This window comes from Poecile atricapillus, chromosome 1 (assembly GCF_030490865.1).
Source record: "Poecile atricapillus isolate bPoeAtr1 chromosome 1, bPoeAtr1.hap1, whole genome shotgun sequence".
NCBI classification, from domain to species: Eukaryota; Metazoa; Chordata; class Aves; order Passeriformes; family Paridae; genus Poecile; species Poecile atricapillus.
The window spans coordinates 174,963,367-174,990,591 of record NC_081249.1 but is presented as its reverse complement, the minus strand read 5'-3'; the positions used below and the strand labels follow the sequence as shown (position 1 = coordinate 174,990,591).

Genomic DNA, 27,225 nt, shown 5'->3' with positions numbered 1-27,225 from the left:
ACAGATGGGTGAAGAGTTCCTAAATGAGCCTGAGTGTGCCATGAGTGCCCAGCACGGTGTGTCTGCAGGGCTGAGACTGCTGCTCCTGCCACACACATCAGCACAGGAGCACTGACAGCTGCATTACCTGCAGCAAAAGCCCTGCTTCTGACTGTTTTCCACTCTCCCTCCCCCTTTCACTGGATGCTCAGCTATTTGTAGGTCCTGAGGCTTTGACCTAAGGCTTTAACCTTAAGGCTCATGTGATTTTTGGACATTTCAGCAGCCTAGGTAGGGTGCCTATGTTCCTCACTCATTTTACCACCACAGACACCTTTAAAGCAAGAGGATGATTTGGCAGTGCAAATAAAACCTCAAATTCCTACAAAAGGAGCAAAGTAACCCACTACTGCCAGCACTTCTCCCGTAATTCTCATCACTCATCACTTGTGGAAAATCAAGCTGTCCCTATAGCGAGAGCTGTGGAACGTCAGCCAGCAGAAAACCAGTGCAGAGGGGGAAAAAAAGAGCAGAAGACTTTTCTATGCATTTTCTCCTTTTAAAAGCTCGTTGTCAGGTTAGACCAAGCACTTTCCAGGTGGCAATCAGCAATTTGGCTTAGTTGTGTCATGGGCCCACACCCTTCAAACAAGGCAGGAGCCTTGCCCTGAAGATCAGCAGTATAAATAGACAGGAAAAAAAAGGAGGATTCCTCATTCCTGTTTCACTGATGAGGGCTTTGCTTGGATGATCCACTCCTCTTGTGCCAGTCTGAGCAGCAGGTTTGGAAATGGTGCTCCTGGGCTTCATTGCAGTGCTCTGGCACAGGGCTCTGCTGAGAACAGGCTCAGCAAAGAGACACCACATCCAAATTGTGCCATCCCTTTGCTTGCCACCTTGGTCCTCCTCCCGTCTGCCTGCTCCTGGAATGTGGAGGCAGCAGCAGCCTTCTGCTTATTTTTGAGCGGAGGCAGAAAGATCACATGAAGCAGAAAAGCACATTCCCTTCCTGGAAGCAGCCTGCTCCCTTCTTTCCAAGAGAGTAAAAACTCTGCATGAATGTTTTATGAATCAGACGTGTGTTCATTTCAACGATAAAGCCAGCTTGGCAATTTGGGCTGGAAAGGGGGAAGCTGCAAACCTACAGATTCCAGCTGGCATGTTTTTAGACACGAACCTCTTCCCCCATTGGAAACATTACATTTGGACCCATCTAACTTGGGGAAGTTTCTCTGCTTTTAAAGAAATTGCAGATTGTGGCCCAAGCATTACTCAGAGGTGAACAAAACAGATTTGTCCCTGTAATGACTTCACTGAGTACCTGCACACACGGTGCTAATTGATCACAGTGTTGGTGCCCTCAGTGCTGCTTGATTTCCTGATTGCAGCCCTTTTACATTCCCAGCAGTCCACCGTCTGCAGAGGAAAATGCCATTTCGAGATGCAGAAGAGGCATAGATGAGGTTTCTCTTTGTTTAACCTCCCGCTGCACTGCCCAACCTAAAATAAATGTAATTTAGGAAAAATTCTCTATGGAAAACATCATAGGTAGGAAGAAAGAAATTGCCTGAAGTGTTGTTTTTTTCTCCTATGCTAATCCCAGGCTGAATTCTTACCTAAGTCCACTTCTCCCCACTGAGACAGGGAGAGGAGAGGTTCGGAGAGGAGAGGTTCGGAGAGGTTCGGAGAGGTTCGGAGAGGTTCGGAGAGGTTCGGAGAGGAGAGGTTCGGAGAGGAGAGGAGAGGTTCGGAGAGGAGAGGTTCGGAGAGGAGAGGTTCGGAGAGGAGAGGTTCGGAGAGGAGAGGAGAGGAGAGGAGAGGAGAGGAGAGGAGAGGAGAGGAGAGGAGAGGAGAGGAGAGGAGAGGAGAGGAGAGGAGAGGAGAGGAGAGGAGAGGAGAGGAGAGGAGAGGAGAGGAGAGGAGAGGAGAGGAGAGGAGAGGAGAGGAGAGGAGAGGAGAGGAGAGGAGAGGAGAGGAGAGGAGAGGAGAGGAGAGGAGAGGAGAGGAGAGGAGAGGAGAGGAGAGGAGAGGAGAGGAGAGGAGAGGAGAGGAGAGGAGAGGAGAGGAGAGGAGAGGAGAGGAGAGGAGCCATGCAAGAACACAACTAGAAATCAGAGAAGGCAGAGGAAACAGACAGTGATTTTTCTGGAAGGAAATGAGAGAATTCTGATGCAAACAGGGAGAATATGCACCAGGTGCAGATATTCCAATATCTTGAGGGAACTTTCACACCTCCAAGGAAAACTCATCCTCAAAGTCCAAATTCAAATACCTATGAACAGAAACAGCTGGAAATGCAGACTCTGGGTAAATCTCCTGAGCTGGGGTGTGGGTGACACCCAGAGCACTGTCTGCAGTCAGTGATACTGAATTTACTGTGAGGTAACAGGGAGCACGGGCTGCCCTCCCTGTTCACACACACAAACACACAACGTGTGCAGTTCTCATTTTACAGCAGCCCCTGGGAAGCAAGAGGGTTCTCTGCTGGACAGGACATGAAACTTCCTTTGTTTGACCTCCTCTCCCAGAAGCCTCTTGTTTTATTAGCTCATCTTTGCAAGGGGAAATCCAATGGCTCTAATTATATCCATGGCAGCAGCTGGAATCAGGGAACCCCCCACTGCTGGCATGGACCACCACGGTGGTGGTGGGGTGGGATGGCTGGAGAGAGGCTTGCCCTCTCTCCACAAGCCTCAAAGCTGACTCTCAGCACCTGCCCATCAGCAAGATGCCTCTAAAAAGGCTTCACACAGAGCACTTCCACCCCTCCTGTGGTCACTGTTAAACTATCATTTTTTTTTCCTCCTGAATTTGCTGGTTCTGCTTTTCAACGTATCAAATTCACTTGAGGTCTCAATGAGCACTTCACTGGGGTGTGAGGCTGATGAATGGGGCTGACAGCAAGAAAGGGGAAGATAAGATGGAGGGAATAAGGATAAAATGTTCTCATTTAATTAAATCTTAGCACAATGTGGAGGGCCATCCAGGCAACCCCAGAAAAAACAGGCACCACCCAATATCTAAGACTGGAGGTGAGAGATATGATGATTGTGGGGATGTCTTAAAGTCACAAAGATTTTTTTACTGCAAAAGGCTGGCTCTTACAACAACATAGTCCAGGCAAAGTCCTGAATTTGATGGCCAGGGAAACTTGGTTTTGAACAGCACAGTGATAGTTAAGCTTAATATAGTTCTGCTATATTCAGTCCAATACCAACACAATCCCTGCCCTAAAAAAATCAACATCTAAACAGATTAGACAAAGGACAAGAAAAATGTGAGAAGATTTGCCTGAAATCAATTTACAGTTCAGTAGTAGTGCCAGAAATTTCATTTCCTCATCAACACTGGTAGGTGGAAGGAGAGTGGCTGAATGTGTCTATTTCTAGCAGCAAGACATAGGGAGAAAAGCTTCACAGCAGTGTTGTCACCTTCAAAATCCCCCATCCTGGGGAGCTTCTTAAGGGTGAGAATGTAGAGACAGATCTGCTTGGTTGAGGCCAGGAGAGAATTTAGGAGAACAAGACATAAGGAAGAGTAAAACCCCCTTAAAATCAGTGGGGTCTGGTGAGGAAAACAGTTAATGCAGAACATTGCTCTGACTGTCAAGTTTTAAACTTCTAAGATTGCACAAAGTTAGACCACTGCATTTCAGGAGGAGCTGGAGAAATGTGGGGGTGGCAGGTTGGCCAGGGGAAGAGAGCAGGGAGAGCATGACAGAGCATCATATCTCATTTTTCCTCCTGTAAGCCCGCCCAGGAATAGAGATTAGAGTTAATTTGCCAAGATATTGCTAATTGCAGAGCTAATTAAAACATTGCAAGTCCTTCATATCCTGCAGATCTTCTCACCTAAATTTTTTGCACCAGCCTTGACCTTGCTAACCCCCAAGGAAGCAGTCCCAGGGAGCCCTCTCTGACCTGTGCTGATGAAGATGAAGGTGATGCATCCCCACAGCACATGGGAGTTGGAGATACTCTGCAGTCTTAGGAACAGATCTGCTGCCAGGAAATTCATTAATTAACAAAAGGTCAGAGGCAATTCATCTAGAGCAGAGATTGCCTGAGAAACTTGGCTAGAAAGGTGACATCTTCACAGGGCTCACAGCACCTGCCCATATCTGTTTGTGCCGTGGTGCCCTTGGCTAGAAGCTTGTAAATCAGTTGGAAACCAACTGGGCTGGATACCTGAGAACCACACACATTTAAACAAGATTTCCAAGCATTCAGACTAGTTGGCTTTACTTTTATATTTTTTTGCTTCAGACATGTCTTTCCAAACCATGGCTCGTAACCAGGCTGCCCTTATTGGGTTTGTGAGATGGTAATGACTGAAGTCTTGTGAAAAAAGCTGACCAATTCTAACCTGATTAGTGAAATAGCAAAAAAAAAAAAAAAAAAAAAAAGCCCTGGATCTAGACTAAATCATCAGACCTTCTGATCTTTGCTAATGATTACAAATAACCCCATGGCTTCCAGGCTGGGGCTTGAGGGCAGCTCCATTGTTCAGAAGTGCTCTTAGGGGAGCTGAAACTTGCACAGCAGTGCAGAGGGGTCATCTTAACCTATAGAATTGCCACTTGCCATTTGCAGGTTAACAAATCTTCTGTAAAATGCAACAGGATTGCCTCAGACTTTGCCAGGCTGCTAGATGACAGGTCTGGCCTGTTAATTCAGACAACAAAGTCAAAGCCAACTTGATAAGTAAAACAACAACAACCCCAGAGTAGCAGAGGAGTAAACACTCTCTCAGTCCCCTGAGTTAAGTGCTGTAAAACAACCTGATCAAACTCTCCTGAAACTAAATCAGCTCTTAAAATATTTTGATCCAGCTGATCTAAATTTTGCCAAAGTCATGAGATTAAAGAGAACATGTGTTTTTAGTCTGAATATAATTCTTATTTTATTACTTATTCAAAACTCCTCTGAAGCTGCATATATCACCTATATAGGTAAAGCAAACTTGTAGCACTGAGTTTGAGTTTTGCAGGTCAGATGTCAGCCTTCCCCACCTTCAAGATAAACTCCTGTTGGCTTATTCCAGGCCAGCCATTATTTAGGCTCTGCCATCACAGCTGCACTTCCATTGTTCACACTGAGGGATATAAGGCATTTTATTGATGCATTTTTAACTAAAACTGGTTTTCCACAAAGTGTCCTGTGCATCAGAGCTTAGAATTGGAAGGGTTTTCAAAGACCTAAGGAGTTCAGGAAGAATTTCTCCCTTGAAAGGATGGTCCAGCATTGGAATGGGCTGCCCAGGGAGGTGGTGGAGTCACCACCCATGGAAGTGTTGAAGAAATGATTGGATGTGGCACTCAGTGCTGTGATTTAATTGATGTATGATAATGGAGCAAAGGTTGGACTCGATGATCTTGGGAATTTTTTCCAACCTTAATGGTTCTGGGATTCTCCAATTCTGTGATCCTCCAGTTCAGCCCCTTGATAGCTCAAGAAAACCTTTACATTTTGGAAGAACCTTTTTTTAAAGGGGAAGAGAGAATAAAGTCACTTTAATCCTCTAGAAAAAAAACAGCAAGGAAATTTCATCATTTAACCTCTTGCAGGAGACGTGGAGGTGGGCACAGTCCTGCTGAGGCTTGCCCGATTGCTCAGGGAGGAATGAGCCACAGGGATTTTGTTGCAGGCCTAAATCTGGCCCAAGTAGCATTAAATCTTGCCTTAACTGGAGTATGTGTGATGTTGAAAAAAGCTTGCAGATAGATTATGCCAGTGTAACACCAGAAGCAAGACAGCTTTTGCTTTTGTCTGATAGAGGCAGCGGGGAACTGAACCATGAATTGTTGGAATGTTTTTCTTCCTCAGGCTCTGCAGTTACCTTGCAACAGCATGCACCTACATATTTGTCAGATGTTCCTCACAAGGTCAGCAGGCTGTAAGCAAAGGCACAGAGGGGATCAGGGTGCTGGTACCTGCTCAGCTGCACAGACTTGGAGCTTGACCTCAATTACAACTAGAAATAAGCTTGAAGAATAAATCCCTGTAATATGTGCTGCACCTCAGGATTTGAGGTTGCTGATGGTGGAAGTCATCAGCAGAGCAATTGCTTGGAGAATGGGGGTTCTGATGGCCAGAGCTCACAGGTTCCCTTGGATGAAGCTCAGCCTTGGGCTGCAGTTTGAAGCTAGGAAGGTGCACCTTGTCTCCTAACTCTGGGAAATTTTAGTTTATATATATATATATAATTAGGAAATTAGCATTTCAGTGATGCCTCTGATAGCAGGTGTGATGCTGGGCCATTCACTGCCTGCTCAGATCGCTCTTATCAGCAGGGAGGAGTATGAATGAGGTGAGGGTCACAGGGCAGAAATTACTGAATGACCAAGACTCCTGGTTAAAGACAGCAAACAGAGCTCCCTGGGGCTCCCCAGGGGAACAGACAAACCTTTTTCACATGTTTTATCCATCTCCCATCCCTTGAAGTGCCCAAGGCCGGGCTGGGTGGGGCTGGGAGCAACCTGGTCTAGTGGAAGGTGTCCCATGGCAGGGGGATTAGGACCAGATGATCTTCAAGGTCCCATCTAACTCAAACTATTACAGGATTTTATAATTATATCACCTCTTGGGGAAGGTGTCCAGAGCTGATCCAGCACAGATCGATCACTGAAGAGCTCTGAAAGACTTAGCCAACCAGGGGAGGTTGCAGGTGGGTCTGCCATGCCCCTTCACCACAAAAGAAATTCAAGGACACACATTTTGGGACTACAGAGTTCCATTTTAATGGCAGTGTTTGTCTTAATCATGTTTTTTTGGGCTAAAAGGATTCCTTCCTAAGGCTGGGTTTGTCTTTGCACTTCCAGGCGTGCAGTACCCCAAGCTTGTGTGTACTTTTGGGCATTTATCTCTCACCAGGTGTGAGCAGGTCAGGGGAAGTGTTTCTCACCTGTGGAGTGCCAGCAGGGGAGGGTTTCCCCCTCTCAAAGCCTTCCAGGCTGGTGCAAGGGAAATGCAGCCAGCAGGATGTGCTGGGCTGCTGCACTGGGGTTTGTGTCAGTGTCTGGCTCGCTTCTGCTGGAAATTGCAAAATCTTTCCTGTGCAAGGATCAGGAAGTTTTGCTCTCTGTGTAAATGCAGATTGTTGTGCATTTAAATGGGGAGAAGACTTAGTGAAGCACCGGAACAAACCAGAGGAGGGGGAAGGAACCGTGTAGTTCAAAGCTGGTTTTTCACAGACTGCTATACAGGGGGTTTTCTTGTTTGTTTGTTTAATTTTTTAGTTTCTCTAACTCTTAATTCCACTTTATTCTTTCTGTCTGCGTTTACATCTCTACATTAGGAGGGGAAAATCTGTCTTTTGGGAGGGAGAGGGGAAAGTGGGAATGACGGGAAAGGCAAGAGAAACTTTCTGAGTGTGTGAACTGAAAAATCAGTTATTTATTCTTTATAACAAACACTTTAAAGAGCTATAGAGACAAAAAGTCGACATTATCTAGCCAGTATATCTCCTCTCTGCATCTCCACCTCCCCCTTTCTCTTTCCCAAATGGGAGAAAATACCTATTTGAGATCAGAGGAGGTCTTGCCTGGGACAGGGGCTCGCAGCCTGGCCGTGCATATCCAGCGCTCCCGGATCCCGAATTCTCCAAAATCCTCCTCGCCGGTGCCCGGAGAGCAGCTGGAGTGCAGGATGGAGCAGAGAGCCTAAAAAACTTCATTCTGCAGGGGGACCTCTAGTGTTTTCCTTTCTCCATGTCCTGGCAGAGTTCCTCCAAAGTACAAATACACACAGAGCTCCCATTGTTTGCAGCCCTTCACAAGCCCACTGATCCTAATATGGAATTCAGCAGGAAACCCATGATTTCCTGACACACAGCAAGCTGGAGAAAGAAAGGAAAAACTCCATTAAAAACCTCCAGACTCTCCTCCATGTTAGAAATGAAATGGAAAATGGAGTGGATTTAACAGGAATCCCTGATTCCTGCGGCCAGGCTGGAGGAAGGGAGACGCGGATCGAAGGCTGCTGATATTTCTGAAGTCGCAATAAAGACTGAGAACAGCTGGGCAGGATGAGGATTTCCTGACTGGGACAAACGAAAAAGGACAGAGCACTCATTTTTTTATTTTTTTTTATGTAATTCCTCGCTGTGTGTTTAATTTATTCACCTCGATGATCCTCTTGACTGATCTGGTAACTGTTAGAAGCGGCTGTGACAGCCTGGAAACATTAGTATGATTTCCTGAGTTTGAGATTTGCTGCTCTCCCCCCACCCCCCCACCCCCCTCCTTCTCCAAACTCAGGAAAAGTCAATACAATCGCACTTCATTTTTCCTTCATGTGCACTTGGAAGTCCTGGGAGCAGCAAGAGCAGCGGCAGCAGCAAGAATGAACTGCAAGGAGGAAAATGACAACTGCACTGACGGGAGCAGGAGCAACACCAAGAAGATGCTGAAATGTGTGGTGGTTGGGGATGGTGCAGTCGGGAAAACCTGTTTGCTGATGAGCTATGCCAATGATGCCTTCCCAGAGGAGTATGTGCCCACTGTGTTTGACCACTATGCAGGTAAGAAAGTGCTTTAAAAGAAATTTGATCGAGCGCTGCGGGACAGCCAGGTGGGAGGTGAAGGAAGCTGGAGGAGAGGACAGCTCAAAAGGGATGCAGGGGTTACTTCTTGTCCAGGAATGTCATTCAGGCCTGGATGCTTGCCAGGCAGCTTAGATGGCAGCTGATAAAATTGGGGCAATGCAGGATTTATTCAGAGAACTTATTTGTTTGCTTCTGATTTTTGTCTTGTTTTTGGCCAATAAGAAGCGTTAGGGGTGCAGTTAAATCCACTGTGTTCTGGGACAACAAATGTAATTCAACCTCTATCAATTTGTATTCTTGGTTAGTCTTTGAAGTTCTGAGCTTTGCAGTCTGCTGTTAGGAAGACTATATATCTATATATATATATAATATATTTATATATTTATCTTTTTATATATATATGTGTGTGTGTATATATGCTATCACAATCTTGTCCCTCTTGGCAAATGATGCATAAATTACAATATCTATATCTTATTTAAGGAATAATCTTTGGGACTATATCCTATTTAAGGAGTGATCTTTGAGAAAACCAGCATAGTCTCTTTCCAAGCTGTCAGTATGTAACTCTCCTTTCAGAGATGCTTGCTACTTCATCTATAAACAGATTTTAATGCTACAACTTGGTGGTAGTGAAAAGCAGAAGAGGTAGTAGGGGAAAAGTAGATTCATAGTAGGGGAATTTGTATAAGAAAAAAGCACAAACATAATCAAGATTATCAATGATATTCACTGCATTGCTGTGCAGAACAGACCCAGGGGTTAAGTACAATATTCACAGGCCTCTTTCTGTAGCAATTACTGACTTTATCCAGCTGCATCCAAAGTTATCACACAGATGTCCCATAGGCTAAAACTGGTGTTCAAACATCTGCTTAAATTTTACTATCCCAAATTCTGCTGTTTTTCTTCTCACAGTGCTCCTTTGGCTTATGGGGCTTTTTTATGAGATCCCTGACACAGATTCTAGAAGCACTGCAAAACTCATTGCTTATCTTGCAGCAGCAGTTGGAGTTTCCCTCATTCTCTTCCCACCTCCTTAAAAACTGAATTTTCATGGTATGGCTTATCATAGATTTGGTATTCTGTAATGGGAAAAATCCCTGTTTGCATTCTGGCTCCACATCAAGTTTAGCAGATGAACTGGCCAAAGGAGAAAGCTGTGTAATTGCAGAATCTGTAAATGGAAATGTGAAGACCTTTTCCTCCACAAGAGTGGGCAGTGTCATTTCTAATGCAAGCAGCTCTCTCTTTTCTCTGCCTTTCTCACCAGATAGATTGAGTGACCACTTTAGAAAATAACATTTCCACAGGCAAGACACACGACAGAATATTGCCTGTTGGAAATATGTGCTTCTGTGAGCCAAAATCCCTAAAGGCTGCCTTATATTGCAACAGCACCCACTTTCTCCTGATGACTTCAGATCTGCTCATCCCTTACAAAGTGCTGACCCAGCACCCACTGCCCCTCTCCCACTCTCCTCCATTTCCTGCAAATACCTCTGCTTGTGGAAAAAGCCATCCCATAGCTGGTGCCAAACCACATGGGCATCAATCTTGGTGGTTTTGGTGTGAGCCTAGGGGCACACACACCTGCCTGGGGGCTGTGCACACCCAAGGGCAATGGCTGGCACTTGGTGGGGGCACCTCCCTGAGTTTCTCCTCCCTAACCAGCCACAGGTGACTTGCAGGGACTTGCTTTGATTCCCTTTCCTCTGTCAGAATTGCTGGAAATTTCCAATGGGCTCAAAAGTTACTGAGGGATACAAAGGCTGAGAGAAGATTGGGAATATGAAGCAGCATAATCCTGATTTTTCTTGAGGTAAAAGGAATATGCAGGCACTTTTAAATCAAGCCTCATTTTCATGATTTGAAGATTTAGCCACGAAAATATCTCTAGCTATTTTTATCTGCCTTCTTAACTACTACAGCACATAAATATAAAAGTATTTTCAATGAGAAAACTCATAAAGATAAGGGGAAAAAATAGCTCTGTATATAAACATGCTGTTCTGAGACAATCCCTGTCCAGTGGCAGTGGTCAAAACTAGCATTGATCACAAACGGAATTTCAGTTTTTTGAGGAATTCCATCATTTATTAAAACAATTTCACTACAAAATTGCACACAGAGTAGAGCAGTAGAAATTACTTCTAGAGCAGAGTGCTAGGGAAAAAATCCCACTCATAAAAATATCACATGGCATAAAGTACACCACAGCCTATTTAAAGTACTGTGGGTATTGACTGAGCAAAGAACTCACTTGGGGAAACCTTACCCCTGAGCTTGTAGTTTTTAGGATCTTCTGCTGGGTTTTCCACATCCATTTGTGTGGCAGCCCATGGTGAAGAGGAGAGGCAGCACCGTGGTCACAGAGGTACCGTGGGCATGGTGGCAGCAGAGGCAGCACAGCACATGGGAAAGCTGCATACATGGACACATCCTGAAAGGTGTAGGAGACTGGAAAATAGTATTTGAGTTTACCCCAGGGAACTGGTTTGTCTGCTCCTGTCCTTGCCACTGCTGAAACCAACTATTTCAGTTTCCCCAAACAAGCTGAAAACATCAGATTCAGTGGTTCATTTCTGCACTGGAAATGCTCAAAAGCAATTAATTGCTGCAGATTCTTGCAAAGCTTCACTTTCCATGGAAGGTTTTCCACCCAGGAGCTCTTCCCAGCAGTAGTGTGCTAGCAAGGGCTTCCTCTTGCCTCACCAGGTCACAGCCTGGTTGTGACTCCCGGGGCATTTACCAATTTACTTCTTTCTAATGGAAAATGGAGGGGGTGGGGAGGGGAAGCATTAAAACCCAGGGATTCCAGTGGTGATCTCAGAGCAGTTTCTCACTGCCACGACTCCAGCGACTCGGGGGAGGCAGTGATGCTCTCCAGCCCAGCTTTGGGAAGAGTTCCAGCTGCACCAGTGTCGTGGCCAAGGCATTAACTGTTCATGGCCCTGAAACACCAGCTCTGTGCACTTGCCCTGCTGCATCTCATCTCCTCAGCTCCTGCAGCTGAAGCAGGTGGATGTAGCGACAGGAGTCATCCAGGGGAAGCAAACAGCTCAGTTCCTGCAGTAATAGGTCTGCAGGGTGCTTATTCAGTGCCTCTCACATGAAAGAGCTTGAAACCACTTTGTAAAAGTTGGGTCCAACCTGCCTCTAAGAAAATCAAAGGCAGTAGCTGAATGTCACCCAGGGAAGGAGCAGATATTCCTGCAGATAACTCACACAGCATTTACAACTCGTATGCAGCGGTGCCTGGCACGAAAAGCTCTTGGTGACTCACCACATGTGCAGCTGCACTGTACAAAAGTCCAGACCAGTTATTCACCCCACACTAGTAATATTCTGCCACAGACTTCACCCACAGTCCACAAAACAGAGTTTCTTCAGGGCCTGTTGCCAGAGTTGGGATGTGACGGGTGTAGAGTAGGATCAGAGCGGTGCTGATGGGGAGGGCAGATTTGTTACTTGGATATGAAAATGGTTTCTTTCATTGGGTGCATGGAATTTTATGACTCTGGTTATTTCTCAAGGCATTTTGAAGAGGTTTTGCTGGAGGCCAGAGCCCTTGCTTTGGTGAATTTCCAAGTTGCACACTGGAAGTGTTTAGCCACAAGGCAAATGGCTGTTTCTAGGGCAGGCTCACCAAATCGACAAACAGGATACTGCTGGCAATAACTGTAACAATAGGGACTGTTTGGATAGTGAGTAGATGCTTTAACATGCTGGTTCAAACCCTTCTTTTGAACATCAAATGCTGCTTTTCCGTGAGCAAAGGTCTCTCAGCCAGGGTGACTTGCATTGTGCCTAGGTATGTGAGGTTACAAGTGTTTATTTAGGGCTGAGGTTGGACCAACAAAACAACTCAATTCAACAGCTAGCAGAGTTGGCTTAATAGTACCAAAGTTAGCTGGCTTGCTCTGGAAATACAGAAATAAAATGTGTGTTGTTAGTTAGGAAGCCACTGAGCATCCCATTTTATATTCATGAAGCCTAAAACATAGCAATTTTTAGCATGAAATTTATTTGTCCTAAAATTCATATTCGGGCTTTCTGGAGAGGTGATCAATGCCCCAAGGCTGTGAGTGTTTAATAAGCAGTTGTATAATGCCCTTAATGACGTGCTGTGAGTTTTGGTCAGCCCTGAAATGGTGGAGCAGTTGGATTAGATGATCACTGGAGGCTCCATCCAACTGAAACCACTCTATTCCATTCTATTCCAAAAGTGCATTTCTTGTAAGTTAAAAAAAAAAACAAAACCTCTCCATGCTGAAGGAGCAGTAACAAGGGCATGCAGCTAATTTGACCCCCTGTGCAGACAAGTGTGACTGGACTCATTAGATGGCTGAAGTCTGAGGAGAAAAAGGGTTGTGAGTCTTAAACCCGACTTTAGTTCAGGCACAGCACAGAGATGAATACCACACAAACAGCTCTAGGAGCCAAAACTGCATCTTTGATAAATGAGAGAGGTCAATCCCTCCAAAGGAGAACTGCAAAGCATCTGCAAAAAGTAGATGGTGTAAATATGTCCCTCCCTCCCTCCCTTCATGTGTCGGCACAAACTGGCGAGCATTTATAAATAGTGAAACCATTTGAAAAAAATTAGCATTGGCATGTGATCAGCTAATTAATAGCATACAGAATAGCTCAGCCCTGGCTGGGGCTCTGTAAATTAAAAGCAATATAGAACAGGAGAGACATTACTTACTGTTAGGAGACACATTTTTTGTCCTTCAGTGATGATTCAATGTAATCTGTCTGACTTTGCACTTAAGTGGGCTGGAGCATCACCAGTCTCACAGAGCAGTGATCCCAACCTTGCTGGCCAGACAAGCAATGCAAGAAGGGAGAGTCTCCTGCTCTGGCATTTTGAGTAGCATAGAAGCAGTACTATGACTCCTGCCCAGAGCAGGCTGTTGGTACCTGTGCAAGTCCACAAATCTAATATATCCTGCCTGTATGTCACAGCACTGACCCAGATCCCTGCTCCTCACGTGCTCCCATGAAAGAAAGGAGTTGGAAGTGGGCTACCAGTGACCCTGGGGCTGCCCATGGCTAGTTGCTGTCTGTCCTGAGGCAGGCAGGAGCACCCAGGGGAGACAGGCCAAGCACCAGGCAGCTCTGCCTTGCAGCCTCTCCCCAAGAGGCAGGAAACACCAGCCAAGACATGACAGAAACCCAATGGGAGCCCTAACATCCCAAATTTCTCCAGCTACAGGCACGAGAGCACACCCATCCCCACTTTTGGTGTGCTAGCCATTTTGAATTGATTGCTAATGCTAATCAACCCATCCCTGCTTGCCATGGAGTGTGATAACTTAACCCCAAGACCATCACTTTTTTTTCCCTGTTGATACTCTGACAGGAAGAGACTGCCCAAGTAGATCTGCAATTTCTGCACGGGTGCTGCCGTGGGAGTCTTCACACTGCCACATTCTTGAGACAGTTGTCTCCTATAAACAGTCCTGGTAGCACATTAGAGAAACTCTTCATACAATGTTTGGGGTCATTAAACTCAAATAGATATAAATAGCACTGAAAGAGAGCTGTGATGTTTATTTGCATGGATATTTGCAGTGTGGTTTTTTTTCCTTTTTATGTTCATCCAATTTTGATCACACAGATTTGAACTTTATCCTTGAGACAAGAAGGCATTGACTCTTTTAAGATCTGGCTCTTTAAACTGGCAGCCACTGAACAGATATGTTCATTTTGCCTCTCAGGAGCTGAAGAGACTTCTCTGCCAATCTTCCTGGTATCATCCAGAATAGACCAGGGATCTCAATAAAACATTCAAGGTATGACAACACAACAGAAACACACCAGTGCAATTCAAATGTTTTCATGGCTGGATTTTTTGAAGATGAATTTTACAGAACCACTAATTCTCAGTCTCCCCGCAGAAGAATTCTGTCCTGAGTCATACAAGTCAGAGGTGATGTAGTGATCCTCAGGCTCTTTCACATCCAGGAAGCCTGAACAGTCTTTTTACCAAAAAGATGCCTTTTGCCTGAATCACCATGGTTATTCCACACTCATTTGAGAGGCTCCACATACGCCCCCAAGCATCTCAGTGCCTTTTCCTTCTGAAGGTGTTTTCGGTATGCAGAGCCCCGAGATAGCTATCGCTGCTATCTCTTCCTCACACACATCCCTGTATTGTCCTGCAGCTGCACAATCCTCTTGAAGCCCATGGAGACAGAGGTGTGTGCTCTGGGTTTCTGTTTCCCAGGGCAGATGGTTTCTGCAGCAGTGCTCTGAGTGCTGTGATGGCAAAGTCCCCATTGTCCCCTGCCCCTACAGCTGTGAATGGGGATGAGCCTGCAGCACCTGAGCTGCTTCTTTGCCTCTGGCTCTGTTATGCAGCTTCTCTTAGTACTGCTGCCACTCCTGGTTTGGTTTTGCATTTTTATGCTCCAGAAGCATTGGAGCTCTGCACCAATCCCACCAGCATCTCACTGGTGAACCAGGACTCAGCTGACAGCCCAGGAGCTGCAGCAGCCCAACACAGAGAGCTGATTTCTCCAGCCCATGTCAGCGGCCAGTGATGTCCTTGTACTTCAAGCACAGCAGGGGACAACACTGCACCATGAATGATTTTGGCAGCCTGAAAACTGGGTGCAGAGTAAGGAAACTACAGTGCACATCACGAAGAGGAGTGCCAGGAATTAGAGGAGTAGAAGGAGCAGCCATATTGCTTTATCCAGACTTATCCAGCCTAAATTCCACCTAAGCCTCACTGTCTGCTCTTTTGTATTAGATATGTGGTGCTTGAAGGGCAAGAGGAATCACAAAGAATATTAAACAAGGAGTTAGACCATTTGAATGTGTGTTGGTGGTTTGGATGTAGAATGATGGGATTTTTCTTAAGGTCAGCCACAGGCCTGAGGGAATGGATTGGAAAGATGGAAAAGTCAAATGGCTTAAAAAGAAATATTTCTTTGCATGGTATGTGATTAACCCAGGGAACTTACTACTTTGTTAAAGTTCTCGAGGACAAATTTTTAAAAAGGTTTGCAAAAAAATGGGGTTGAACCATGTCTTGGGGAGATTGAGTGCTATCATAAGCTAATGAAAAGGGCTTCAGCAAGACATGAGCTGGCACACCCTTGGTTTAGAGTTCAGGACAAGGCCCAAATTTGGCCTGGTGAATGGCAAATTACCTTAAAGCTGCTCACAGCTATGTCAGGGATGAAGACACCAGGCTGTGAGTTTGGCCCAACCTAGCACCTTGTGCTCAGAGATTTAGAAAATAACTTTTTTCCATGATTAATCTGATATATGGGTATAGATATTTTGAAATTTTGCTTACCCAGCAATGGACTGCTGCAAAGAGACATGAAGGGACTTAAAGAAATAACCCTTTGCTTCTCCACTACTCCAAGACACTCAGGCCTAGTCTTTCCCTCCCCTTGTCATCAGTGTAGCACGAGGTGACATCAGCTAAGAAGAACAAAACTGAAACTGTGGCCTCTGGCCCTTGAAGGACAATCTCCACAGCTTGAACTTAATCACATCCACTATCTCAAAATGAATAATTGACTCAGTGCATGTGGCCAAGCAACTCACATGAGGGGACAAAGCCACTTTATGGGTGGTGCCAGATCAGGCAGCCAAGCAGATGCTTCACAGCACCAGAAGCTCCACATGTAGGAAAGAAAAACAAAAACTTAGCAAAGAACTCTAAGAAACCAAATTCCTAGACATGTAAAAACTTCATTTCTGCCAGATGTGGCGGTGTTTTCACTAAGTCGTCATTGCAATGGCTTAGTTACTGATCAAGTCAATGCTAAATACCTCCACTAAAACCTGCTTCTCATTTTCTGCTCTCTTGATAAACTCTCTTGATACTTTGGTGTCTGCACCAGTGATACACATCGTGGCTGCTCTGCATCACTGAGTAGATTTTGCCATGCAGGCAGTGCCTTTCCTATGTTCTAACTTTCCAGTTGTTATGGCCAGACCTAATGACATCATGGAAATGGCAAGGGATGAGGAAGAGCAAACATATTTCCTTCAATTGTTCTGTTCAGACAAAGTCATTAAACACTAATGACATCTCCTGTCAAATTATTTTTCATCTTTGAAATGAAAAAACACAAGTTATTGTATTTCTCATCTGCTTTTAAGAGTGACCATTCACCATTCTCCACTTATATTGTTCTTGTACCTTGAGCTATGGGTCTTCCACCTAAGTCAGGGAATATGCTACTAGAGAATGAGTTTTACGAATTGTCACCCAATGTTTTATGCCAAGGGAGAGTGAATGAATGAATTCTAAACAGGATTATTAAATTAGTATTCATCTCCCTTTTTCCCCCCAAATAATGTTTGGGAAAATGAGTTTTAAAGTAATGTCAAATAATTAAAAGATTGACAAAAAAGTTGATTTACCTTATGTAATATCTAGTGTCATTTGCATGCAAAATGAGACGTCTCCCCCCTTCATAGATTTAAGGCCAAGATCAAAATCCTCTTCCTAAATGGAAAGTCATGTGTGAGGCAAGATGGCTTGGAAGGATCCTGGGGGACACAGTCACTTGCTGGGGGTTGCTGTCCCTTAGCAAGTCCTCATATCCAAAGTGGTGTTTGGGGTCCCTGGGAAGGGGGAGGCATGAAAGACCATGGCAGGCTGTCATTTCAGCTAACACAGCTCTCCAGATTCGGTGTGTGTCCAGTGCAGCAGCAAAGCCAGCAGAGGGGTTGCCCTGGGGTTGCCTTTTTACCTTGGGAACTGGCACAGCAATGAATCCATAATTACTCCAACCACCCTCAGGGGAAGAAGAGACTGGAAAAAAAACTTTCACTGACAGGAGAAACACTGGGACAAAAAAACCCCCAAAACTCCCAAAGGAAGGAGATGGACAGCTGTAAAAATATTCCCAAGCACAGTGGCACAGGAGGCACAGTCAGGAGGGTGATGGCATTGGAGAAAGAGGGAAAAAGCAGCACTGTGCTGTACCAACATCCTCACTCGTGGTTCAGAACAGTGTGCAAGCGTCTCATGGAGACAGCAATCCTAGGGATGAGCACAGGAGCCAGCACTTAGGCACCTGAAAGAGTTAAAGAGGGTTTTGCAGAGGGGTTGGACAGAAAGGTCCTGCCACAGTGCAGAAGGATGCCTGAGATGACTCACTGGAACTGCTTTCCAACCCCTGCAAACAGAGGCCACATCTCTTACTAAAGACTCTCTGGCACTGACTCCAGCTATAACTTTGAAGTAATGGGATTAACAGTATCTGCTCATGCTCTGCTTTCTGCAGACTTTAAGAAAAAGCACAGCTTCAGCAATGAGTGGGAAAACATACATGTTCAAACATAACATTAATTTCTATCCCCTGGGAGATGGGACCAAAAGAGCATCTATTTGCAATAATATGCTGCTCTGCTGAGAACAGACTTGAAGGAAAGTCCCATAAGGCTGGAAAATGTGTTTTAAGTTCACAAACTGTCTCATGCTCTGTCTTCAGAGCTGGCAGTCATCCAGGTGCTGTGTCCTCACGGGCCAGACTCTCCCCATCTAGAACACACATGGTTTCTGAGCAATCCCCCCAGCTCCATTTCAGAACTGGACTTCTCCAATAACTAGGTGTAAAGTCAACATATATGTCTAATTTTGGGAGCCCAGCTGCTGAAGTCCCTGTCCACAAGCAGCAGAAATGCAGAGACCTAATTTTTTATTTACAAGTTGAGGCATTTCCACCAGGGAATCTCAGCTCTGGCACTAACTCACACTGAAAATGCCTCCTGAGGCCATCTATTTCATGCTGTCTATATCAAGCAATGGCTTGTGCCAGTAATGCCCAGGACTTCATGTTGTCCATTCCAGCTGGGGCAAGAGCGCTCCTCGTGACAGTTTGGGCTGTATGATCCTGCTTCCCAAATGGTTCCACATGGGCACACAAATTTTACTGAGGGTTCATGGTGTACCTGCATATAAATCACAAAGTAGCTCTAGACAGCTGTTTTGAGACTGCATCTTCAATTTTGTTTTGTTATAGCTACACATAAACCTTTTCAGCTGTATCAAGAACATGAAGGAGACTGTAGAATTGCTGCAGTTTCTGTCTAGTTTGAGTCCATTTTTGCCCATTGAAAACTTGCCATCAAAATTTTCAGCAAAAGCATGAACAACTTCTAGGAGGCCATTAGGAGGCCATTATATAAGCTCCTAGAAAGACCCTTTACCTCCACAGTACAGCTCTGCTTTGTTCTGGGTAGCCAGTAATGTAACCAGTGAATTGCAAAAATCCAGCACAGTTCCCTTCATCTCATTACCTTCTAGTTACTGCTCAGGATATTTTAAGCCTGTTCCAGGAATACAAGGGAGCAGCAGCTCTCATTAAAAAAAGTATATGTGAAGTACAGCTTTAAGAAAATAATTTTCCAGGAACATCAGCTATGAAAACAGGATCAATCTCAACATTAAAAGAGGAGTTCATACTCAAAAAAAAATTCAGCTAATCTGCCAGAAACCAGGCCTTATGGATGAAGTCCAAATTAGCTGAGCCAGTTCGTGATATCATTAATATGGAGAATTTTCCTTGCCACGCATAGAAATAGTCTCTCATGGGTTGTGCCACTTGAAGATTTGCTGGGCATTTACCTAAACCATTCAGTTTGGTTCAAGTCCAGAGGGATGAGGTTGCTGTGGTTCTTTTATTTTAATATTTTAGAGTGTTAAGTGCGTTTTCTCCCTCGAGTGTCCCTCACGGGAAACTGCTAAAATGGTGAAATAATTCATTCTTCCATTATTTGAATCACATTGCCCAATTTATTTCCTTTCCTGTAAAGAGCTCCTTGTAGCAATACCATAAGTCCCTCCTAATGCTTCCAAGGAAGGAAGAAGCAACGGGGAGTGTGAATACAAAATGAGGTCCCAAATCTGAAGTAATGTTTGACAAAGGAAATCTGTGCCAAGATAATGGGGGAACAGCAATAACTTGTGTTCTCTCCATATGGTGCTCCCAACTGGGTTTCTCTCCCCCTGCCTTCTATTTAAATGCATGAACATGAGAGATTAGGGAAAGAAAAATAATAATACAAGTCTTGCAATGATTTTGCAAGGAAAACAGTATTTTGAGACTATGCCCAACAGGGTGGAAAATCCTGAAGACACAGGGGAGTCTTGTCCCTGGCCAAATGCGTTCACAGTATGTCTTGGTGAGGTGCATGAGACAAATCTTACAAAAAAACTCCTGATTAGAAAGCACCTTGTACTTTCCACCACATGAAGTCTCTCCAGGTCCTGATCCCCTTTCTGCTGCTTCCTCCAGCTTTCAGAATGAGTAGCCACGTTTCCTTTTCTTGGTATTTATTTTCCACGCTTCTTTTTTCTCATGAGCGGGGTCTGAAAAGTTAATGAAAGATTATCTTCCCAAAGCTTTCCTGCATACAGCATAGGCCATGGAGCTGGCCAGAACCAGATATGGATCCTGCAGAGCCACTTCTGGGGTCCAAAACCAAACCACAGACATTGCACACATAGCTGCTGCCCCACACGCCCTGGGTGATAATTATTACCGGGTGTCTCTTCCAGTTCCCTCCCGCGCTGCCAAGCTGGCCAGGGCCAAGGGCATGAGAGCAGATGTTCTTCCTCCTGACAGATGTCAGCTCTGCCCCATGGAAAATGTCATCTGAGATGAGTGAGAACCAGCAAGCAGCCAGACAGGGCTTTGCGGGATGGCGGTGGGACCACCCCACGGTGACCACTGTCCATTCCAGCAGCCGCCTCCTTCCTGGCAAACCCCTGCCACAGCATTCCATAAAAATATTATCTCAGCCTTGCCTCTTGTATGTAAGCTAGAGAACGTCAAATGAGCCAAGGAGCTGCCATGAGATCCAAAAAATGCCCAAGTAAATAGGAGAGAAGAAGTGGGGAAGTGTGGGAAAGAAATGTACATCAGTAGTGGATGGAGGGGAAAGGTATGTTTAAGAGCAGACAGTCCAGAAGAGGTCCATAAATCACAAAACAAGTGATTTGTAGCAACTATGTTTTGGGGGATGTGACTCATAATTTTGAACTTTTGGGGTTAGCAAAAGTTCTGGCCAGAACATTTTCCTGAACTGTCCCACCAAGAGAAAATGCTGATTCACAAAAGCTGAAGCATTTTTTAAATACTTGAAAGGACAAGTTTTTGAGGTCCAGGGCCCTCTGGTTATTTCTGACAGTGCAGCAAAAAACACCCAAATTGAAAACATAATATCTGAAGGTTTTGTTTTCATTCCATTGTGAAACGAAAACAAATTGTAAAACCTCAGAAGTTGTCGCAAAGCTGAATTATCATCCCCCTGGCCAGTTCTAGTTGGTTGCTGTTATTATCCTTTTTACAGTTACTGTAATGCAATCATTATTATCCAAGGGCAGGCTTCCTCTAAGTGAAATATTTTTGCAGCAAAGACAAAAATTTCCAAGGAAAATGCTTCAAATGGCATGAGTTCAGGTGTGGGTTTGAGCTCTCCCAAGATGAAGAGCTGCAGTGGCTGCAGGGAGAGGCTGGCAATCCTCAAAAACCTTGGTAAACCTGATGGCAGAACCAGGCAAATTCTTAGGAGAAGGGAAAACAGTCTTTGAGCTGAGTGCTGCTCCTTGTGTCTTCACTCTTTATGGTACAAGCTGCTGCAGAGGGATTCTTTCCTCTTATCTTTTTATGACTTCTGTCATCACATAAATGTCCAATAAATCCACATTTCTGATTTATGAGACCATATATGTTTGATTCCCAGAAGCACAAAGTTATCCCAAACACTGTCAAAGGTTTTCAAAGTAAATTTTCCCTCTGCTAGACACAATCTTCCTCCAATGAGTGGTCCCCAAGGTTAGTGACACTGGAGGAAGGAGTTAGCTGTGATGCCCAGTGGACATGGAGGGAGGTGCCTTGGCCACATTCTATAAATGCTGCTTGTAAATTATGGAGGAAATATAAAGTAAAGGACCTGACTGGGAGCTCATTCTGCATGCCCTTAGGAAGAACACCATTACAGCTAGGGGAATTGGGTTCTGTGCAATCTGTTCAGCTGATATTCAACCTATATTCCCATTTCTGTCAGGTCACCTCCAGGATGCCTCCAATATATCTGCATTTCTGTTGTCTGTCATGTTAACAAACCCAGGCACTGCTATTTGATAGGAGGGATTTGTTCCATAAGCCTGGAGCTAAAACAGTCAGTCCTTCCCAGGAGCTTCTCCAGGGAGGGCTCAAAATCCTGTCATAAATATGAATTACATCTGACCTAAGGAACTTCATTTGGGGCGTCTGAGGACCACTGAATTTCAGATTTCCTATATGGGCAACCCTTTTGAATGTGCTCCTGCTGTGAGCTGTCAGGCAAGAAATAAGACAGAGCCAACAGAAGCAGTGACAAGTCGTTACTGATGGTGCCTAATGGATTTTCTTCCTTAGAAGAGCTGGAAGCACAACCTGAAAGAAACTGGTTTCCTTTCCCAGTCAGCGTGCTGGGTGTGGGTGCCTAAAATTAGATATAGCCTCTATTAGTTGTAAATATTTATGCCTGTTGCCATAATAAATGGCTTTTAGTCTGACAGTCTTCAGTATGAAAAAATTGTGGTACATACATCTTCAGATAGAAAAAGGAAGAAGTAATCAATATTTAGGCAATCCTTTTCAAGGCTGGCTATGCTCACACAAGACTTGGGTTCATTTGGTTTTGGAAGGCTCACAGAGCAGGGGCCAAGCAAATCTAAGTCAGGAAACCCTTGAAGTGAAGTATGACATACAATAAAAAGACAAGTAGATGAGTAAAATAAGAAAAATAAGTATTTTAATTAATGCAATTCTGTACAAAATTCAAAGCTCCCAAGGAATCAGAATAAAGATATTTATGACACATAGTTGATAATTTCTCAAAAAGGAAGCATCAATTTTCCCCTTATATATTTACAGAACATGCAGGGAAATTTCATATATTAATAATTCTGTGCTTTATTTCTGTCAAAGAATTGGATTGCAAAGAAGCCATATGCTTGGGGATTTTTTTTCCCCAAGTTTCATTCTTTGTTGCATTAATTTTTATAAACAATTAGAGAAGTACCTAGAGCTTCTATTTCAGGGAATTTTCCCCAAAATAATTTTACAGATGCCTCTTGCTAAGCAAAGACAACAGTTCTAATGTCCCTCTCTATTTCACAGATGCAACCCCTGTTAATTACAGGGGCTCTTTAATGAGTTTCATTTCTCTCCATGTTTTGTAATAATCAGAGGAAAAAGAGGTTGATCAGCAGGGAAACACAGATGCCATTTCTCCAGTCCTGGAAAATCCCCCATGTACCTGCTCAGAGAAAAGCAACCCCACCAAAATCCTGGTAAGGGCCAGAGTTCACCAGCAACAATAGGAGAGAACAGTAACAGGAACCAGAAAGTCAGGGCAGATCAGGCAAAATAAACACCAGCTTCAAAAAATGTGCAGAGCCCAAAAGGAAACTGGACTTTGGCATTCACACTGTACAATGGAGTCTTTCCAGAGTAGAAAAATATGAAGTTGGCTGGAAAAGTTTTCTCTCTTGCCTGTGCACCTCAGGCCACGGCCAGATGGGAGAGGATGAAAAATATATCTACCTCTTATGGAAAATTAGGTCAGGGTTTCAGAAGCCACCTTGTAGAGCTGGAGATCCTGTTCAAATTCAACTTGGAAACACACACTTTGGGTTCCTTGGGAAATCCTCTCCCCTCATTTTGACTTCCAAGATGTTCCAATCCCTTAATTCAGCTTCCTGAGCTGCTGAATATTCCCAGCTCCTCCATGGCCAAGAGTCCTGCCACAGACACCAGGATATTCCCTGCAGGCCACCAGCAAGCACCCACTACATTTGTTTATGTTAGAATGGCTTCTTTGGGTGCTCATTAAACCCTTGGCTGTGGAAGCACAAGTGCTCAGTAGGAGTCTCAGTATCAGAGACTTTGGTATCTGTAGCAGAGGATGTTTGGCATCACAATTTCTGCAGTCACCCAGTTGGAGGGAAGGCCACCAATTCCCTTAACTCAGCAAAAATACAGAGTAACTGGGAGATGATCACAGGGAATGCAATGGATACACTCCAGATGTCTCTTTAACATCTGCTGGGATTTATATTCACCCATTGGCAGATGGGAAACCTCAGTTCTGAAAAAAAATAATAAAATCTACTGGCTGAGTTTATAGTAAGGTAGCCAAGACTAGAACTTCTAGTGGTTTGTTTGTCATCTAGCTATTTCTAGAAATACCTCCCTCTGCCCTCTTGGAGACCAGGGTGTGTATTTCCCAGACTTGTAGCTGTCTTAAAAGAAAACAGATCTTATACCAGGAAGAAGTGAGGCTGTGGAGATCAATATGTCTGAAGGAACAGGGGTGGGAAAAACTCCAGAGAAAAATGTTCAAGGGGGAGAGAATATTTGCTAGAAAAAACCTCTGCAGTTTGCCATCATCCACATAGCCTTGGTCGAAAAAAAAGAGCTTTTTTGGAGTGAGCAAACACTGGCAAACATGGCAGCACAGGCTAAAGGATGTGGTCCTGAGTTCAAAAGGATATGGCCCTTGTTTCACCTTGTATTTACAAAGTGAACAGAAGGTTATGAGGATGAAATTATTCATAAGATTGAGTTAATTTGTCCCTGGTCCATTCCTGTGGTTACAGGAAGATATAACTTTTCCATAACTCACCCCCAGCTTACTTTAGCCCTGGTTTTCTGGACACCAATCCATCACTGACCAGGTAGATACAACCTGAGGAGTGTCTGACTTCCTCCATCTGTTTGTTAAATGTCAGGGAGCCCACCTAGACACCCCAGGCTGCCTTATGAACATACCAACAACAATTTAGCATTTTAACTGAAGGGGATGGGTTTGAAGTCATATATAGGGGAAATTTCCTGACATTTTTCTCATCCTAGTTTCTCCAGAGGGTCTCAGCAATGGTCAATCCATCTTTTATTTGAGAATCTGCTCCTAACCCAAAGTCCAAAGATCCTGTGTGTGCAGAGGAATGCTGTTGTTCTGAGAGGGCAGAGATTTTTGAGAAACCCCTTTGTTTTGAAATCCTCTTAAAACCAAACCAAACCAGTTTCTTAGTGGTCCTCAGTGATGAGGTATAAACAAGATTTAATTCTCATATCTTTGCCATTTGCTCACTGCTTTCCCCACTGAAATGGCACCAGCTGGCCATTATTATTTCACACTCTGGAGGGTTCAAATGTTCATGAGCTCTCCTATTCTGGGAGCTCTCATTACCAAAAGAAAGAAAGGTTTCTGGGCTGTTTGGTCAAAAAACACTTCATTTAGGAGCACGGCATAATAATGCATACGCTGTCTAATGTTAAGCAACTCATTGCACACTATTGAATGCTTAAAAACAAAATGAACCACTGTTATTTTAGATGATCCTGATCATTAAAGCCCTGTGGACAGCAGGCATCACAGCAGTTAATAGTAACAGTATTTAACATCAAGGAGCAGGATATATTAAGCAAACATTAAGTTCAACCCATAAGCAGTCTCTAATATAAGCACAGCAATACATAAAAGCAGGTTTGTGTCAAAACTCACATTTTGTTTGGAGGGAGAGCCTGTCTTGGGAGGGTCACACAGCTGCAGGACAGGAATCACGGCCAAATCATGGTGTCATGGACCAAAGCCCGCCCCGCCTGCCCCCACCGTGTGCACAAAAATTGTTCCTGCCTTTATTTTTCCCCTGGAAGAGCTCGAGGTTTAAACCCTGTTTGCTTTGCCAGAACAGTTCCCAGTCGTCCATCACATCGTGATTTCTGTTTCAGTGTCTGTTCATACACAGGGAGTGGAATCACTCTTCTGAAGGCAGTATTCCTGTTGGCATGACCAGGACTGGGATTTCACCCTGTACCCCAAAGCCTTTCCAGCTGGGCAGCCAGGCTCTCCCTTTGCTGCCCTTCCTGCTGTTTCTCCCAGCCTTGCTGAGCCCATACCCACATAAGTGATGCTGGAGACCACTGAACTCTGCCCTGAGGGGAGCAGCAGAAATGCAGAGTGAGGAACTATGGACCACAGCAAGTTCTTGTGCCTTCTGCCACTGAAACCTTCCCTCCATATCTTCATTCAGCCCCTCTGCAGGTGTAATTATACGTTTGCCTCCATGCATGGCAAGGAAAGCCCTTCCCATAAGCATGTTTACACTCATCTGGGCTTAAACACTCATTAAAGATAAGCACACACTTGCGTGTCCTGCTGAAAAAAACCCAGAATGAGGAAAGTCGGAATTACGCAATATGGAAAGAATACTCTCCATTTATTAAGCGTGTCTTGACAGTACATAAAAAAAACATTCTGGAGCTTTCTTCTGGGCCAAATATTTCTCCCACTTCATACCATAGGTATGCTCCAATTGTGCTGGGAGCAGAATGGCAATACTATGACTCACTCCATATTGTAGGCTGGAAGCACCATATTTTGTTCCAGAATGAAATAGTTCGTAGGCATAAGATTTAAAAGGCAGCTTTTTGTAAACTCTATTCCAGTCAGTTCTGGAGCACATTTTGATCTGTTGCACCATCCAGTCCCTCTCCAAGTACAGCTCTGGCTGTGCTTATTTTTAAATTTACAACCGTGCTGGGAATATAACATGTCCAAATTACCTTACAGTGGCAAGTGCGGGAGTTAAATGAATTTTTTGTGTTTCTTTCCAGAGCAATCCTCACGACAGTAATTGCTGCCACACACTTTTGCCATCAATTCAGCATTGTGGCTGTGCTGAAGCACTCAGGCACAGATGAAATGATGCTGTTCTTGCATCTCATAAGGGCCTACTAAAGTGATCCAAATCTTTTGTCTGGCAGCCTATAGGGAGAAAGAATGATCATCCTCCTGCTTTGGTTTTGCATAAATTACACAGGGTTGGCCCCCCAAGACCACCACGGGCTGAAGGTTTAGATTTATTTGGTAGGGCAGAAGCAAAAAATGGTTTAATTTCTGGTATTTAGCAGATGGTGCAGAGCCTCTATGCTGCTTAGCACCAGTTCCATTTGTAACAATCCAGCATTGTCCCCTCTGCGTAGGCTCAGACACCAGCCAGCACCACTGGCCCCAGCACAGCCAAACTGGAAACTTCAGAGGAGCACATCCCTAAAAAACATCCACAGGGTTAAACCCTGGGAAACAGTCCCCTGACCCACAGCCTTTCTCACTAGGACTGGAGCATTTTTAAATACAACTGCCTGTCTCAAAACTGAAGGGACTGTTGCTGGTGTTTACTCTGGAAGTGCCTTAAGCACCAGACATGTTTTTCACTTCTGACAAGCAAAGCCCATGTGGCAGAGCTTTGGCAGCCACATCGGCCAGCCACGCTTTCTAGGGCTTGCCTCTGAAAAAACAGCATCAGTATCCCTATGTGGAACACACAGAAATCATGTAAAATGTTGGAGGTTCCTGTATATCCCAGCCCAGCAGGAGATAGGCTCCTGTATATCCAGCAGCTGGAAAGCAATGATTCCTTGCTGCAATTCCAATTTTATACGTGTGGTTTGTGTTTAACCAGCCACGTCCCCGACCGCCCTCTGCACACCTCAGTGGCTGTTCCACATCCAAGAAATCAGGGCAGCTCTGTAAATCTCCAGCTGCCTGGCCTTGGGTTCCAGCCAGAAACCCTTCCTTCCCCCTTCCATGGCCCATTCAACCCCTTGTAAGCCCTGAGCTTTCCCAGGATCAGCTGCACCTGACGCCTTCAGTTCAGGGCTG

The 27,225-nt window shown here is 44.6% G+C and overlaps 1 protein-coding gene across 2 annotated transcripts in view; it reads left to right on the top strand.

The window, feature by feature from the left end:
• The first annotated feature begins 7,518 nt into the window (after positions 1 to 7,518).
• Positions 7,519 to 27,225, top strand: part of RHOJ (ras homolog family member J) — a 61,125-nt gene continuing 41,418 nt past the window's right edge. The window contains exons 1-2 of one of the 2 annotated variants that reach the window (XM_058833849.1): positions 7,519 to 8,165; positions 8,287 to 8,499. In XM_058833849.1, the coding sequence (XP_058689832.1) occupies positions 8,322 to 8,499 (178 nt within the window). In that variant the 5' untranslated portion in view covers positions 7,519 to 8,165; positions 8,287 to 8,321. Of the gene's footprint in view, positions 8,500 to 27,225 lie in introns of both variants that reach the window. The other variant, XM_058833842.1, reaches the window with a different exon arrangement.